General features: G+C 48.4%; 2 protein-coding genes across 9 annotated transcripts in view; one reads left to right on the top strand and one right to left on the bottom strand.

Moving 5' to 3' along the window:
* Dgcr8 (DGCR8 microprocessor complex subunit) overlaps window positions 1-9,086 on the top strand; it is a 31,350-nt gene extending 22,264 nt beyond the window's left edge. For 3 of the 4 annotated variants that reach the window (XM_036197276.1, XM_036197279.1, XM_036197278.1), the window contains exons 10-15: window positions 3,755-3,855; window positions 4,195-4,301; window positions 5,442-5,569; window positions 7,131-7,244; window positions 8,075-8,180; window positions 8,264-8,327. In XM_036197276.1, the coding sequence (XP_036053169.1) occupies window positions 3,755-3,855; window positions 4,195-4,301; window positions 5,442-5,569; window positions 7,131-7,244; window positions 8,075-8,176 (552 nt within the window). In that variant the 3' untranslated portion in view covers window positions 8,177-8,180; window positions 8,264-8,327. Of the gene's footprint in view, window positions 1-3,754; window positions 3,856-4,194; window positions 4,302-5,441; window positions 5,570-7,130; window positions 7,245-8,074; window positions 8,181-8,263 lie in introns of all 4 variants that reach the window. The other variant, XM_036197280.1, reaches the window with a different exon arrangement.
* Window positions 9,087-10,405: 1,319 nt separating this feature from the next.
* Trmt2a (tRNA methyltransferase 2 homolog A) lies at window positions 10,406-15,157 on the bottom strand. Of its 5 annotated transcripts, none has more exons than XM_036197283.1 (12): window positions 14,815-15,155; window positions 14,005-14,552; window positions 13,459-13,567; window positions 12,942-13,123; window positions 12,717-12,831; window positions 12,521-12,636; window positions 12,332-12,443; window positions 11,703-11,825; window positions 11,487-11,562; window positions 11,119-11,235; window positions 10,940-11,036; window positions 10,406-10,812 (listed from the first exon to the last, which is right to left on the bottom strand). In XM_036197283.1, exons 2-12 carry the CDS (start codon window positions 14,538-14,540, stop codon window positions 10,584-10,586), a joined length of 1,812 nt encoding a protein of 603 aa, XP_036053176.1. In that variant the 5' UTR covers window positions 14,541-14,552; window positions 14,815-15,155; the 3' UTR covers window positions 10,406-10,583. The 5 variants fall into 5 exon arrangements, with proteins under 5 accessions (XP_036053176.1, XP_036053174.1, XP_036053175.1 ...); XM_036197281.1 differs by having other exon boundaries at window positions 14,795-15,155; XM_036197282.1 differs by having other exon boundaries at window positions 14,790-15,155.
* Window positions 15,158-15,194: the final 37 nt, after the last annotated feature.

Here is a 15,194-nt window from a genome sequence, read left to right on the forward strand (position 1 = left end):
CTGGAACTCCCTCTGTAGAGCAAGCTGACCTCGAACTCAGAGATTCCCCCTACCTCTGTCTCCCTGGGATTAAAGTTATGCACCACCACTGGCTGGCTGGCTGGCTGGCTGTTGAGCACTTTTAACATGAAAAGCTATTAGATTTCTGCCAGATGCCTTTTTTGGTACCATGTCTATGATCTTATTATGGTATGATTTTTTGGTCACAGCTGAGGACCGAACCTAGGGCCTTGTGCTTGCTAGGCAAGCGCTCTACCACTGAACTAAATCCCCAACCCGATGGTATGATATTTTTATTTTTTATTTGTTAATGTAGTTAATTATATTGATTCTTTTAAAGGATTCATTCCTGAAATACCTTTCTATTATACTACTGGTTCCCATTTATTTTGTGTGTGTGTGTGTGTGTGTGTGTGTGTGTGTGTGTGTGTGTCTGTGTCTGTGTCTGTGTTTGGTATTTATTTTACTTTGTGTGAGCACATGTTCCACACAACACACATGGAAGTCAGAGGACAACTTTGTTCTTTCCTTCTACCTTTGTGTGAGTTCTAGGGATTGAATTCAGATTTTCAGGCTTATATAGCAAGGGCTTTATCTGTTAAGCCATCTTGTCTACCCTTTGTTTTTGTGTATTTTGTTTGTTTGAGACAGGGACTCACTGTTATATTAGCTGGCCTGGAACCTGCTATGCAGACCAGGCTGGCCTCAAACTCACTATGTAGACCAGGGGCTGGCCTTGAACTCACAGAAGTCTATCAGCCTGAGTGCTAGGATTAAAGGGTGTTCCACTGAGCTCAGTGTGTTATTTTTTTGTGACAGGGTCTTGGTACATAGCCCAGTCTGGCATGGAACTTAGGATTTTCCTGCCTTATATTCCTGAATGCTGGGCATATAGGCACACACCACCATGCATACTAGCTAATATTCTTCAAAATTTTTCCTCTGTGTTTTTGAGGGTTGCTATTGTGTAGGTTTTGTTTTATTTGGTTTTGTACTTTCTCCTCTTGTTTTAATATGGTACTGGTAGCATCATTAACTAAGCTGTGAAGTATCATCCTTAAATTTGTGTAGAATTGGTATTATTTCCTCCTTAAATGTGGAGTGGTCATTCATTACCAGTGAAGTCATCTGGACCTGATGTTTTCTTAGTGGGATAATTTATAGCCACATTGGTTTGTCTTGAGTGGATGTTGCTGAAGGCTGCTTCGGAAGTCTGATTTTCAAGATGCTGTTCCTCAGTAAATTGTAGATTTTCATGGGCTGTCCACGAGCAGCTTATGTTTCTTTGTCATCTGTGGGCACTTGAGTCTCCCAGGAATATCAGTGATTATCTGTAGGTCATTTTGCCATTTGATTACACTGCAGACACACTCCACAGAGATGGTTACTGTGGTAAGCTTTATGTTCAGAGTATTGTATCCGACACAGACATCTTTGTGTTTCTGAGTGTGTGTTCTTCGGTGGGTATGCTGGTTGGGAGGAGTTTGGGGTTGGACATAAACTGGCTTCTGCCTGCTGAACCCTGATGTCCAGGTATCAACTACTGGGTAGAGCAGGGTCATATAGGGTGATGTTGCTAACCAGTTGACTGCCTTGTGGTTAGTTCCAGGGCCTAACTCCTGGTGAGGGTGAATGGCTACCCTATGTTTGAGGGCAGAGGCATCTTTGGATGCCTGTTTGAAGACAATAGCCAAACCATGACAGTTGGAATTCATGCTCACCAATCTTGGCTGGACTCTCCATGTCCTAATTTCCTCCACACTGTTGTCACCAGAACAGTGCAAACACAGAGGAGAACCTTCCATGTGCCATTCTAAGAGGACTTGACTTAGCTGTTTCATGTGACCCAGGGTCTGGGCTTTGGGGCTCTGTAGATTGTAGTTGGTTGTTTTTACTCTGGCCTTTGGGGCGGGGGGCACCACCCAGCTCTCAAATAAATACACATGGAGACTTATTACTACTCATTAATGCCCGACCTTAGCTTGGCTTATTTCTAGCCAGTTTTTTCTTAAATTGTCTTGTCTACCTCTTGCCTTTTATCTTTATCCTATATACCTTTCTTTACTTCTTCTTACTTTGTGACTTGCTGTATAGCTGGGTGACTGGCCCCTAGAGCCCTCCTCCTTCCCTCACTCCTAGATCTCTCTTCTTTTTTCTTCACCTTATTCTCTTGCTCTTTCTTCTTTTCCTCCCAGATTTCTCCTTCTATTTATTCTCTCTGACCACCAGCCCCACCTATCCTTTCTCCTACCTTTGTTATTGGCCGTTCAGCTCTTCATTAGACATTCCGGTGCTTTAGACAGGCAATGTAACACAGCTTCACAGAGTTAAACAAATGCAACATAAAAGACACATCTTTGCATCATCAAAATGTTTCCAGCATAAACAAACGTAACATACCTTAAAATAATAATATTCCACAACAGTAGGCATCTACCTAGCAGGCTGGTGAGAGACTTTCCGCTCCCAGCAGAGATCCTCTGGCCAGTGGGCTCTATTGTTTTCATGTTTGTTTCAAGCTCTTTGTTCCTATTTGCTTGTCAACTGAAAAATTTATCTTTGCTCTAAGTCTCCTGGGGAGTCTGGTCTAGGTTGTATTATGTTCCTGAAAAGGATCTATTGAAGGACTAATCTTCAGTACCTCAGAACGTGATCTTTGGAGACTAGGTTGCTGCAGTTATTTATTGACTTGTGGTTGAATAATTGTGACTGGTTTTCCAGAGGTGAGAAACAAAGAGGCTAAGTAAGATTGTCTTGGTGTTGCCATAAGCCAAAGGACCTGGGCTACCAGAAGCTGGAGCTTCCCAGCAGAGGGAATATAGCTTTGCTGACTACTCTGAATTTACTTCTTGCTTTTAGAATTGTGAGAGAACACACTATTATTGCTTAAAGTCACCCAGTTTGTGTACAGATATGTATTGCTTAGACGATTTACTTATGTAAACTTATAGAGGGTACCTGCACAAACTAGGATGACTAATGTTGCTAGGTGATAAAATCCTATGGGACTACTCTTGTGTATGTGATCCACTATCAACAGGTAGATTTATCAGTGCATGACTGTACTCTGTTTCTGCAGTTAGTCTCTGAGATGGTCTGTGCTATAGTGTGAGCTGAGCTGTATGGCCTCTTCTGTTCACTTAGTAGTATAGTGTCAGTCAAGAGATCAAGGCTGGAAAGGTTCTGTTAGCTACTAATTCTGAGCCTCTGTCCTTTGTCCTTTGCATTTCATGGCTGCTTTAACTACCCCTAGCCTACCTGAGTCTTGCTGTGCAAAGTTTCTCTCCCTGTGTGTCTTAGTTACTTTTCTTTTCTATTGCTCTGACAAAACACTATGACCAAGGCAACTTATAGAAGAGTTTATTGGGGCTTACAGTTTCAGAGGGTTTGTTCATGACCATCATGGTGAGAAGCATGGTGGCAGGCAGGCAGGCAGGCTTGGTGCTCAAGAAGTAGCCAAGAGCTCACATCTCATCCACAAGCAGGAGGTTGGGTGAGGGGGTGAATCTAATTAGGAATGGTATGGGCTTTTGAAAGCCCAAAGCCCACCCACAGTGATACACCTTTTCCAACAAGACCACACCTTCTAATCCTTCCCAAACAGTTCTACCAACTAACAGGGATATCAGGGGTGTGACATGTTCTAGTGAGGTGACAGGAAAAGATGTTCAATGCATGAGGGAAGCACACGTGGCATGACTCCCAGGAGGTATGGGTTTGCTCAGGATTCACAGGCATGTGCTTTATATTTTAGTATTTTAACCACATCAGTATTGAGGATTCACGAGTCTACGAGCTGACCAGCAAGGCCGGGCTGTTGTCTCCGTATCAGATCCTCCATGAGTGCCTTAAAAGGTAGGGTAGGGAGCACCTTCTTCAAGAATCAGGTCATGGGAGCTCCTCTGGAGTATCTCAGAGTTTCACTTGACTTTTGTCCCAAGGTAGAGTCATTATCTGTTTGCCTGGACATACAGGAGCCCCTTGGCTCTGGCTGATAGGCGAGCCCTGGGTAACTGAAATGTATATGGAGTGTGTGGAGAATCTCCCTTAGTCAGCTGAACATCTAGGGAGGGGTTTGGGGTTTCTTTGGAAAGTTATAAATGGACTTTGTCATTTGGTATCCCTCCCCAGAAGTCACCATGTCCAAGCATCATCCACTGATACCTTCTTGTCATCTTTGTTTTCCCCTAAAAGAAACCATGGAATGGGTGACACATCCATCAAGTTTGAAGTGGTTCCTGGGAAAAACCAGAAGAGTGAATATGTCATGGCATGCGGCAAACACACAGTGCGCGGGTGGTGTAAGGACTTGTCTCCTTCCCTGCTTCCCTCATAGACTGGCATGTTTTCAGAGGACTGCCGGGGTATGGCCAGTCGTTTCTGATATGAGGGTGTGTGGCCTAGTCTACTACTGCTGTGGCAGTCACCCGAAGCCCCAGCTTTGTGTGTGGGCCACCACACCTTCATCTGAAGCTAGATTTGTGGTCATCCTGTCTGCATTCTTCCTCCTGTTCCACTGTTTGTTCTCTTTCCTCTAACCATCCAGTTTGGTAGGGTGAAGGGCTGGCTTCCCGAGGAGCAGGCTGAGGTGCCTCCTGATGGCTATCTATCCATCTGCACACCTGTATTCTGGTCTGTAGGCACCATCTCACTCTGCTTTTACATCTGACATAGCTGCTTAGTAAAAGCCAACAGAAAGCCAGTAGTTACAGCTTCTTAGGAAGGAAACTGGGCAGAGAATCAATCATGTGAGGATGTGAGTTCAGTACTAGCTTGAACAACATAGTGAGACCTTATTCCTAAAAACAATAATAATATAATAATAATAAAACCATAAATTTTGTAAAGCAGTGGGTAACCACTATAAGGAAAAATTAGTTCTATATATATTGGGGGTGATAAATAGAGGACCCTGGGAAATACAGACCCAAATTTAGACCTGGATGGTCCAGTTTCCTATGGCTGTTGCTGCACCCTACAAACTCCAGTCCCCACAGAGGTCACTGCTGAGAAGGCTGAGCGAGTGAGCAGTCCACCGATCTTTCAGCCTGGAGAGCTCTCCTGGCTCAGGGTATCCTTCATATGGAGGCTCCACCCAGGCACCTACCTACTCTCAGGAGCCACAGACTTTAGGAGGCCTTGCTGCTGATGGTCTGTGTGTTGCACGAAAGTGGGGTGGAGTGGGCTGGTGCAGAGAAGGAAGCTTCATTGTCTTGGCTAGTAGCTTTCCCACTTGTCCTCGCCTGGATCTCCTGAAAGCCGCTCGGCAGAGTGGTACCTGGGTCCAGGTCTCTGGACTGTGAGTCATAGTATCTAGCACAGTGGCAAAGCACTGTCTACCCTCCTGTGGAATCCTCTGCATGGCTCCCTAGGTGCCAGGGAAAGGTTTTCATGTCTGGATATTTATGACTTCTCTACACCTTTGCTTTTTCCTCTCACAGGTAAGAATAAACGAGTTGGGAAACAGTTAGCCTCTCAGAAAATCCTTCAGCTACTGCACCCACATGTCAAGAACTGGGGGTCCTTACTGCGCATGTATGGCCGTGAGAGCAGCAAAATGGTGAAGCAGGTAACCAGACTGTCAGGTGGTCCGGCAGCTGCTCTGCTTCCCTTTTTCTTGCTTTGGAGCTCCTATCTAGGGTTTGCTGTCAAGGCCAGGCCTCTTTTTTTTTTTTTGAGACAGGGTTTCTCTATGTAGCTTTGCGCCTTTCCTTGATCTTGCTCTGTAGACCAGGCTGGCCTCGAACTCAAAAAGATCTACCTGCCTCTGCCTCCCAAGTGCTGGGATTAAAGGTGTGCGCCGCCACCGCCCAGCTAAGGTCAGACTTTTGATTAAGCCTGTCTCTTCTGTGTTGTGCCAATGATTGTGCAGACTGAGGGTGGGGACGCCCAAGCTACACCTTCTTGAATCTGCCAAATATTTAAGTATGAACTATTAGGGGCACACCTAGAGCATCAAGCCTGTCAAACACCAGACAGTAGCGGCAGTGAACACCACCTGGTGCTGAATTGTGTGAAGACTCGCGGGCTGTCTTTTGGCAGTTCCCAAGACAGTGTATCCTTGTTTAGTTGAAGATCTCAGTGGCTTACAGAATATGAATATTGCCTGTTTTGTTTCTGTGGCTTTTACCCAGTTCTCAAATTTTAAATCAATCTCTAAACCTAATGAGTATGGGGAAGTACTGGGAGTGATTGTTGGCTAAAGTGCTAAGGATGGAACCTAGAGCCTTGAATATCTAGACAAATGCTCTACTGCTGAGCTATACATCACCAGTATTTTTACCTTTTCCCTTAATATATGTAGAAACTACCTGGATCATTACGATCCCATCATTTAGAAGAGTATAGGTGGTGACCCTGAAGACTATGCTGTGGACCCTTGAGCCAATAAATAATCTGGAGCAGTGTAGCACCCCATTGGGTTTCATCAGACTGAGGCCTGGCACTGTCCTTGCTCTGGGCTGGCAAGGCAGAGGTCCAGGAGCCACATGGAGAATATAAACAGTATAAGGCTCCTCCTTTTCCTGCTTCCTTTCCCTCCTTACTGCTGGGGATCGTATGTGGGACTTTGTGCAAGCTAAGCAAAGACTATACCACTGAGCTGTATCCCCAGCCTTAATAGAAGCATTTTCTATGAGTTGAAATGTAGGTGCAGTATTTGCTGTACATAGTCTGGGCTGAGACAGAGGGAACATTGTTGCAGTCATAGGCAGGGGCTTCCTTCACCTAGAGGGTGAATGGCCCATGAGCTCTGGCATGCCAGCGAGCATCCTTGGCTGTGGCCTCCAAGGCAAGAAAGGACCAAAGAGAACGGCTGTTGGCTGTTATGTCTCAGTTGGCTTCAGCCATGCTCTTGCCACTGTCTCGGGGTCCCTAACAGTGACTGCTTGACTTTCATACTCAGCCAGTAAACACAGAGTGTAATCATGCAGGAAGGGACAGAGTTTCTGGGAAAAGCCAGGGAGCCCAGGGCTGTTCTTATACCCTGCATCTGTCAGCAGCCAAGGCCTCATTACAGGTGGGCCACTGGTGTGCACTTCTGTGCCCCACCAGGACCTTATGCTCCTGTTTTGGGTGGTCATGAGCATACTGCTGCTTGGCAGTTCTGAGAGCAGGCTTTGGGTCCCTAGGAGACCTCTGACAAGAGTGTGATAGAGCTACAGCAGTATGCCAAGAAGAACAGGCCCAACCTTCACATCCTGAGCAAGCTGCAAGAGGAAATGAAGAGGCTGGCTGCAGAACGGGTGATTATCTCCCTTTCTCACCTCTCCCCCAGGCCATCTGCCTCCCTATCCCCCAAATTCACCATCTAATCCTGCAGTCCCCTGTACTGTTTCTGCCCATACCACAATTACTAAATCATCAGGATTGCTGGGTCAGCTTCTTTCTATTATAGCTCAATCTTAGAAGCCCATTTCTGATCCCTGACTCTGGAGATGCTTAATCTTCCTTCCAGATGAGGTTGGCCTTTAAGTTCTAGCATTGATGGTGCTTTCCTAAAACATCAAGTTAGAGGACAGATAGGCCTTTTAGTCACTAAAGGTTCTGATTTGTAGTCAGGTATTTCGAGGGCAAGGATTGTGCACTGTCCTTGTACTTGATAACTCAAAGGTCATAGAATGGTTAAGCCTGGGTAGAACTTGGTCTTGATGAAGCTTCCATAAAACTGCTATAGGTAACTTGTCCCAAGTGGGCTCTGTTACTGACATAGTTTCCTGGTCTGGGGAAATACCTTATAGCCACTCACACCCTTAGACTTTCTGAGTTGGGAGCCATTCCAGCTCTGGTGACTTTGTCCCAGGTGTGAACACAAACTCTGAGGACCAGGTGTCTATTGCCATTTGCCTTTCTGTTGCTCTCAGGTGGGGGTGGGCCTTGTCTGCTGGAGTAAGCAGAACTTGCTAGCTTGACTCTTTGGGAGATTAGTTGTGGGGATCAAGGCAACAGGCTCAAGACACATAGTTCTTGTGGGGGAAATTCACTGGGCTTCCGGGCAAGCAAGGCTAGGATGACACTCACCCTGGAGGGGTGGATCCCAGCTTGTTGCAAATTCTTCCATTCTGGGTGTCTCTAGATTGCTAGGGAAGCTGCAGCACATGGGAGTCTACCCTGGCATTCTGAGGAGACCCTTCTGGCCTGGCCCAACCCAGCCCGCTCCCTGTACCTTCCCTCCTAGCCAGGTATCACAAGGCTTCCACCCTTTCACCCTTGTGAATCTCATTGCTGGGCCCACCTCTAGCATCATTGACCTCTGTTCTTCCAGGAGGAGACTCGGAAGAAGCCCAAGATGTCAATTGTTGCATCTGCCCAGCCTGGCGGTGAGCCCTTGTGCACAGTGGATGTATGAGGTAGGCGGCATGGACCAACAGTGCTACCTAGGAGACCACCAGCCACACATCATCACTGCAGCACCAGGCCTCCAACCTAAGTTCCTTTCCTGTGGCAGTGTCGGCTCTACTCTGGCACATGGGGACAGCTGTGACAACACAGCACACATGCAAAGAAGCAGTTCTTCTGGAAGCTGCTCTATGTGACTTATAGGATCAGCTATAAGTAACTGCACAATTGGAAGCTGATAGACAGCTGTAGATCCTGCTTGTATGTATCTGCTGCGGACTGTTTTTATGAAGGTTTTCATGAGTTTTAGTACACTATATGCACTGACAAGAAGTGATGCTTGGTTGATAGATGAGATGACCAGGTTTTATAGCTTTGGCTGGCCTATGATGCCAGGTAGCCCCTTTGCTCATAGTTCCTTGTGGAGCCACTGAGACCTGATCAGAGGTGCAGGTATCTTGTCCTGTAGTATTACCTGCTTTGTGTGTTTCCCATTTTCCTCTGAAAAAGTTATAATAGGATTATTTCAGGCTATTTTGGCTTAAAATAAAACAAAATTTTAGCAACAGAACTACTTTTCAGAGATTGCATAGTGAAGATACTGAACTGTCAAGATACTGAGTGTTAATCTGGTTGGCTCTTAGATTGCAATCTACTTCTTTTGACGATGTCTTAATGCCCTAACAGCTGTCTTCTGGATACCCAAGCTCCCACCTTCAATAAACTCTAGCAACACTTTTCTACAAAGATTTTTGTACAGTCAAGTCCATCTGTTGATCAATTTTTAAAAGCTTTTATGATGTTTTAGAATTTGGAAAGAAACTTTTACAGTGAGAGTAGAAGACATGTAGAATCTTGCATTTCAACAGATGGACTTGTGTAAATAGGAAACAGGGCCTTCAGTGTAGCCCATCACTGACCAAGAGCTGGCACTGCACATGACAAGTAGTTATGGCTTCTCTGGATCTCAAGGGTGGCTGCTATGTACACACATCAAGCCTGGTGTCAGGTTTAGTCTTTACCCACCCATGCTCACAGGACAGCCATGGAGAAGGGTATTGAGTAGAGGTATATTGAGAGCCCCAGTCTTGGTCAAGAGTTAGCCTACTCCAATACCTGTTCAGAGTGGCTGCAGTCTTATGTTCTCAGTGTTTCTCAACCCATACCTGAAGTTATATGGGTGGCATGTGTTGTCAGAAAGACAAGGTGGCATCCCAACACTATATTCCTCCCCGCCCCCCATAGCAGTCAACTTCTGTGTTAATCTTGGCAAGAACCCTCCAAATCAAGTTGTTTGAATTGGACACTTGATTCCTTTTCTTGCCTCCCATTCAGTTGTGATCAGCCTTTTGACTGACCCCAGGTTTGCCATTGAGAAAGCCTTAAGCACATGGTAATGGTGATCTCTCTATAGCTGCACTGGCCCAGACAATGTCAACAACAGGTGCTACCACACACTCCCCCTATCTCTTATAGGTGGGTGAGGTTTTAAATGCACAGCTATGCTATAATGCTGTGAGCCTGTGTGGATGCTGGCCATGGCTGTAGGGTGCACCCTGATGGTCTGAACACATAAAACTGTCCAAAAGGGATGGCTGGTTTCTTTTGATTATAGAATGTTGGATGTTTGTGCATCTTCAACTGGCCAGGACAGTCCTGGTGTCAGTTGTGTTTTTAAGTGCCATGGTGCACAGTTAATCCCATGTGAACTCAGCATAGATGGTGTGTATTCAGTAGTTGATGCCTGCAGGGGCCATCCTCAGTGCTCACTCCTTTGGAGTATATGATTGATGTTTGGTCCTAAAACCCACATTCCATTAAGCACACAGTGAAGCTGTGCACAGTGGCAGACATCTTTAATCCCAGCATTGGAGTCATAGGCCAGCCTAGTCTACATAAAGATGGTGCTTAAACATGGAAGCACAGAGTGGTGGCACCACAGGCCTGCAACACTGGGGAAGTTGAATTGGCCAAGCCTTAGCCTGAGGACTTGACAGACTGAGGTACTTTGCTACCCTACTCTTCTGTACCTTAGTGGTGGCAAGTAGGAATGACTCAGAGCTCTGGGTCTCACCACAGAAGCATCAGCAAGCTAGCAATTGTTTATTCTGGAGTCTGGCTGTTACAGGACACAGGTGTTCGTAGTGCCAACTAGGCCAGTCTCATGCCCACTGCTGTTTGCCTGCCACCCTCTGCTTAGTAGGGAGCTTTCAGCTTTTGTTCTGTACTTCTGCAGTTCCCAAGACCTAGGGTGAGAGGGAAGTCTCTGTTTCCTTTGGGGTGACATCAGGAGGATTTCTTGGAATTTGAGATTCTTGATGCCCCAGGGCTCCTATGCCGTTAGGGTGTTGTTCCATCCTCTCAAACAGGATGAGCATCTCGCAGTGTGGAGTCTGTGGGAATAGATCCACGGCCACAGCCTTGACTGGACGGAATGGGATGCCTTTTACTCGGTTAGATGGGGCCCTGCAGAGGCTGTGGTGGGAAGGAGGTTCCAATATTAGCCCCAGAGGTTCCTGTAGGTGGCAGATAGGTGTGTCATCATATCCCCCCCCCCCCCCCCACACACACCCAAAAGAAAAAAAAAAAAAAAATCACTTACTCCACAAAGTTGCCCATGGCTGCCCTGGGATTGCAGGAAACATACAGGAGTCGCTTGATGTTCTCAGCTCTACGAATGGCCAGAATCACCTTGGAATCTGACAAAGGCACATAGGGGCTAGTCTCTCCTAGCGGTGGAATACCCAATGGTGCTACCTCCCCAAAATGGAAGCCACTCACGTAGGCCAGCCCGTGGTGGGTCTAGGACAGCTACAAGTTGCTGGGAGGACAGTCTGCTCACCAAGCCTGGCACAAGATCCTCAGCCCTGCCGCAGTGGAATTCAACGTTGTTCAACTCTGGAGAGTGTCATAATTGTCACTGGACTCTGGGCCAGGCACTGGGAGGGCCTAACAGGCTTAGAGAGCATACAGCACCCCCCTCCCAAAGCCTTTCTGCCCCAGCCAAAAGTCTATAGACCCTTCGGTGTCCCACTCCCCAGAAGGCCCCCAAAACCTCAATACAGATTGTAGATATAGTTATTAAAGTGCATGGCAGAAGTCCTGCTGTGGCAGATCACCTGCTTGCTGTGTGATGCAAAGGTTCTCACCATTGGTAAGGGCGTTCACACGGGCATCCTTCACAGCCTCCTGGCACAGCTCAATCCCAACTACTCTCTTCACCTTCTGAAACAGATAAGCCCCACTGCCCTGGCTGCTCAGGAAAGAAAGAGGCAGCACAACTGGGTTGTATCTGGGATGTGAGAGTAGCTAGCCTCAGCCTTCACACTCATGATCAGCAGTCAGTAGGGAGATGTCCTACTTACCCGGGCCAGGGTCAGGCCTATGGTGCCAGTGCCACAGCATACATCTAGCACGGTACTGCCCCCATCCAGCTGAGCCCATTCCTGGATGACTGTGTAGAGCACTTCAGCTGCAGGTGTGTTTACCTGGAGGTTAGTTAGCCAAAGTGTACTCCAGTGTAGGCTGGATCCCCATCTACATAAGTGATCTCATCCACTCTCCTGGCTTTTAAAAACTAAATCCTTACAACAGAAACCCCCATCGATGGGGAGCTTTTTTCCCCCCGACTTCACAAATCCCCCCATCCCCAGGCCAACTGAGTGTGACTGTATACCTTAAACTACCAAAACCTTGGGATCTTTACCCACTCCATCTCCACAGTAGGGTTTTGTACAACAGGGAGAGGGGCTCAAGGGCTAAGAGACTGCTACCAAATAGTATCCTGTTCTAGGTTGGGTAGGAGGCAATAAGGCCGCATGTATAACTGGGTTAACCACAAATCAATCAGTGGCAAACTATCCCTTTCTTATCCTAGGGCCCCCACTACCTGGATGTCCTCTAATCTCTTCAAGCGTAGCTACTATTCTCCTTTTCACCACATCTGCTATCACACCTAGCTTCCCTGTCGTTGTGTTCATAAGGGGCACACTACCTGGAAGAATGCGTGAGGGGAGATACGGAAGGCCAGCCCCAGCAGGTCCTCCTGGATGCACTGGTCACCAGCCATATGCTCCAGTGGCAGGCCTTCCTGGCTGGGAGTCTTCCTACATGAGAAGCAGATGATTCATCAGTGCCACTGGCCTATTTGGAGACCCTTCCTCTCCCCACCTGGGCTCCTCACCTTTGTCCCTCTTCCACAAAGTAGAGGCAAGTCACCCCACTGGCCTTGCCTGGCCCTTCCATGAAGTGGTACACCAGGGAGGCCTTCAGCCCTGCCACCTCCTCTGAGCTCAGTTTCTGCAGTAGTGGATGCAAAAAACCCATCAGGCTAAGCAAAAACCAGTAAGACCTCCCCCCAAAAGACCACTGCCTGAGACCTGGGGGTGGAAGTAGGCAATGGCCATGGCCTGGCCTCTGCGGCTGGTACGGACAGTCAGCTGCTTCCAGTGGCCTGTATATGTCTCAGGGTCATATGCCGAGTATGGGGTGGACCTGAGGAAGCCACAAATGTCTCTGAGTGCCTAGTGTGTGTGCCTGTCCCGGCACCCTGCCCCTCCCCCAACTGCCAGGGCAAGGACCACAACCCCAGGACAGGTCCCCACCGAATGAATTCTTGGAAGGCCTTCACCACCTGCTTGGTGGCCTCTGGAATGTGCACAGTGTCAAAGGGGGCTGCCACAGCACATGTTCCACCCTTGTACTTGCCAAGCCTGCAGCCAACAGTGTTGTCTTCTCCATCTACCCCAACTCCGACCAGAAACTCACACTTATTTCGGTATTCAGTCTGCAGGAGAGAAGGTAGCAAAGAGGCAGCCAGATCTCAACCTTGATTGCCCAGCACCAGAAGAAGCACGATGGTGAACAAGAGACCCTGGTAGGAGTGGCAGGCAAACAAGGTTTTACTGCTGGCTTATCAAACACCAGGAAGAACTGAAAAGCAAGAAATGGCAAAGAGGATAAGGAAAGATTATAGAGAGCAGGATGATGGGCTGGCCCAGCGTTAAAGTAGATGCCTAACGTGGGAGGCCCTGGGTTTTGTCCCAGCACTGCATTACAAAACCAAACAAGGCCAACCTCCCCCTCCCCACACATAGAATGGGATTTCGTAGTCAGCCTGACCTGCTGGGGTGATGGCCTGACCCCCTCCAGTGGGCAACAAGCCTTATTATGCTGTTGTCTCTGTGTGAGCAACCAGGGTAGCAGGGCGCGGTTAGTGCTCCCAATTTCCCTGTAGGATGAAGCACATCATGGTTGGACTTACACTGTTCCCCATCCACACTGGGCAGCTCCCTTGAGACCTCACTATCACACTGGTATCATGGGGGCATTACTAACCAGCTCCCCGACCACTTAGACCAGTGGTTCTCAACCTTCCTAATGCTGTGACCCTTTAATACAGTTCCTCATGTTGTGCTGACCCCTAACCATAAAATTATTTTGGTGTTACTTCATAACTAATTTTGCTACTGTTATGAATTGTAAATATGTTTTCCAGTGGCTTTAGGTGATCTCTGTAAAAGGGTGTTTGACAGCCACCCCCCCACCCCGAGGTTAAGAACGCTGACTAGACCCACTGTGTGTCCTGAATAGAGTACAGGGATGGTGGAGCAGTCCAAAGTTTGCAAAACCCAGCTTCTATGGTTGGGATGCCAGTGCCACACTCACTTGGCCAGTTTTTGCAGCACCCGTTCACATTCCAGCCGTTTCTGCTCCAGCTGCTCAGAGTAGGGTACCGTCCAAAGAGGGGTCACCACGTCGGCAATTTGCGTAGCTGTCGGCTCACTATCACCTTCCTGCCGCCTCTTTCTAGCCATGGGGTCAGCCTTGGGTCGAGCCAGGCGCACGCTGAGTGGGCGGCCTTTCCAGAGAGCACCGTGCAGCACTCGCAAGGCCTTGTCTCGTTCAGCAGCGCTGCGAAATGTTACAAAGGCACATGGTGGTTGTCCAAAGAGTTTGATTTTGTGGGATTGTAGGCCAAAACGGCCCAAAAAGCGCCGGACATCACTGAAACTGGCATGGCGAGGCACATTTTGCAGTTCCAGTTTAAAGATCTCTGAGGTGAACAGGTCATTCCTTATGTAGCTGTAGAGTCCAGGCTGAGTTCCAGGCCCGGCAGCTGGTCCAGGCCCCTCTTTCTGTTCTTGACATTCTGGGGCTGCAGGGCTGCATACTGCACTGGCATCCGGGCCGCAGTCCTCCATGTGCTCCCCGACCTGTGTGGGGATAGACAGGGACCAGGCTGAAGGCGGTACCTAGGATGACTACCGCCTCGGGCTAGCTCCCTAAACTACTGCCAGACCGCCATTAGCGCACACTACACCAGCCCTGCCGAAACCCGCCCCTTTCTACCCTTGCGACCCAGTTCTCCCCCGTCCAATCTCTGATCTAACCGTAATGACTGCCCCTGAACCCCACCCCCATCCACATCTGCTGCACGTCTCTCCCTTTGCTTTACTTCCGTGTCCAGCTTCTCACTCATGGCCTGGCTCGTCTGCGGCCGGACCAGGGTGCTCACGAGGGCCACCACCTAGGTTTCACACACGAAGTGCTCCGAAACAGAGGTGCGACGCCGCGAGGGTAGGCCGCGGCTTCGCCTTACGCAGGAGAGGTACTCAAAACTACAGTGCAGCACTGCAGATTGGGAATGCACCACTCGCCGCCCAGGAGCCAGCGGGAGCCACACGTCCCGCCCGACTCCAGTCGGCCAGTGCACACTAGCCGAGCCTGGATTCTCTAAGGGCTGGGCTTCCGATGACGTCACCGCCACGCGCCCAGTCCGGACTGATCCTTGCACCAGCCGCTCGCACTGACGTCAGAGGCACTCAGGGCTTGCAGACGGAAGTGCGCGCGTGGGT

This window comes from Onychomys torridus, chromosome 8 (genome assembly GCF_903995425.1).
Source record: "Onychomys torridus chromosome 8, mOncTor1.1, whole genome shotgun sequence".
NCBI lineage: Eukaryota > Metazoa > Chordata > Mammalia > Rodentia > Cricetidae > Onychomys > Onychomys torridus.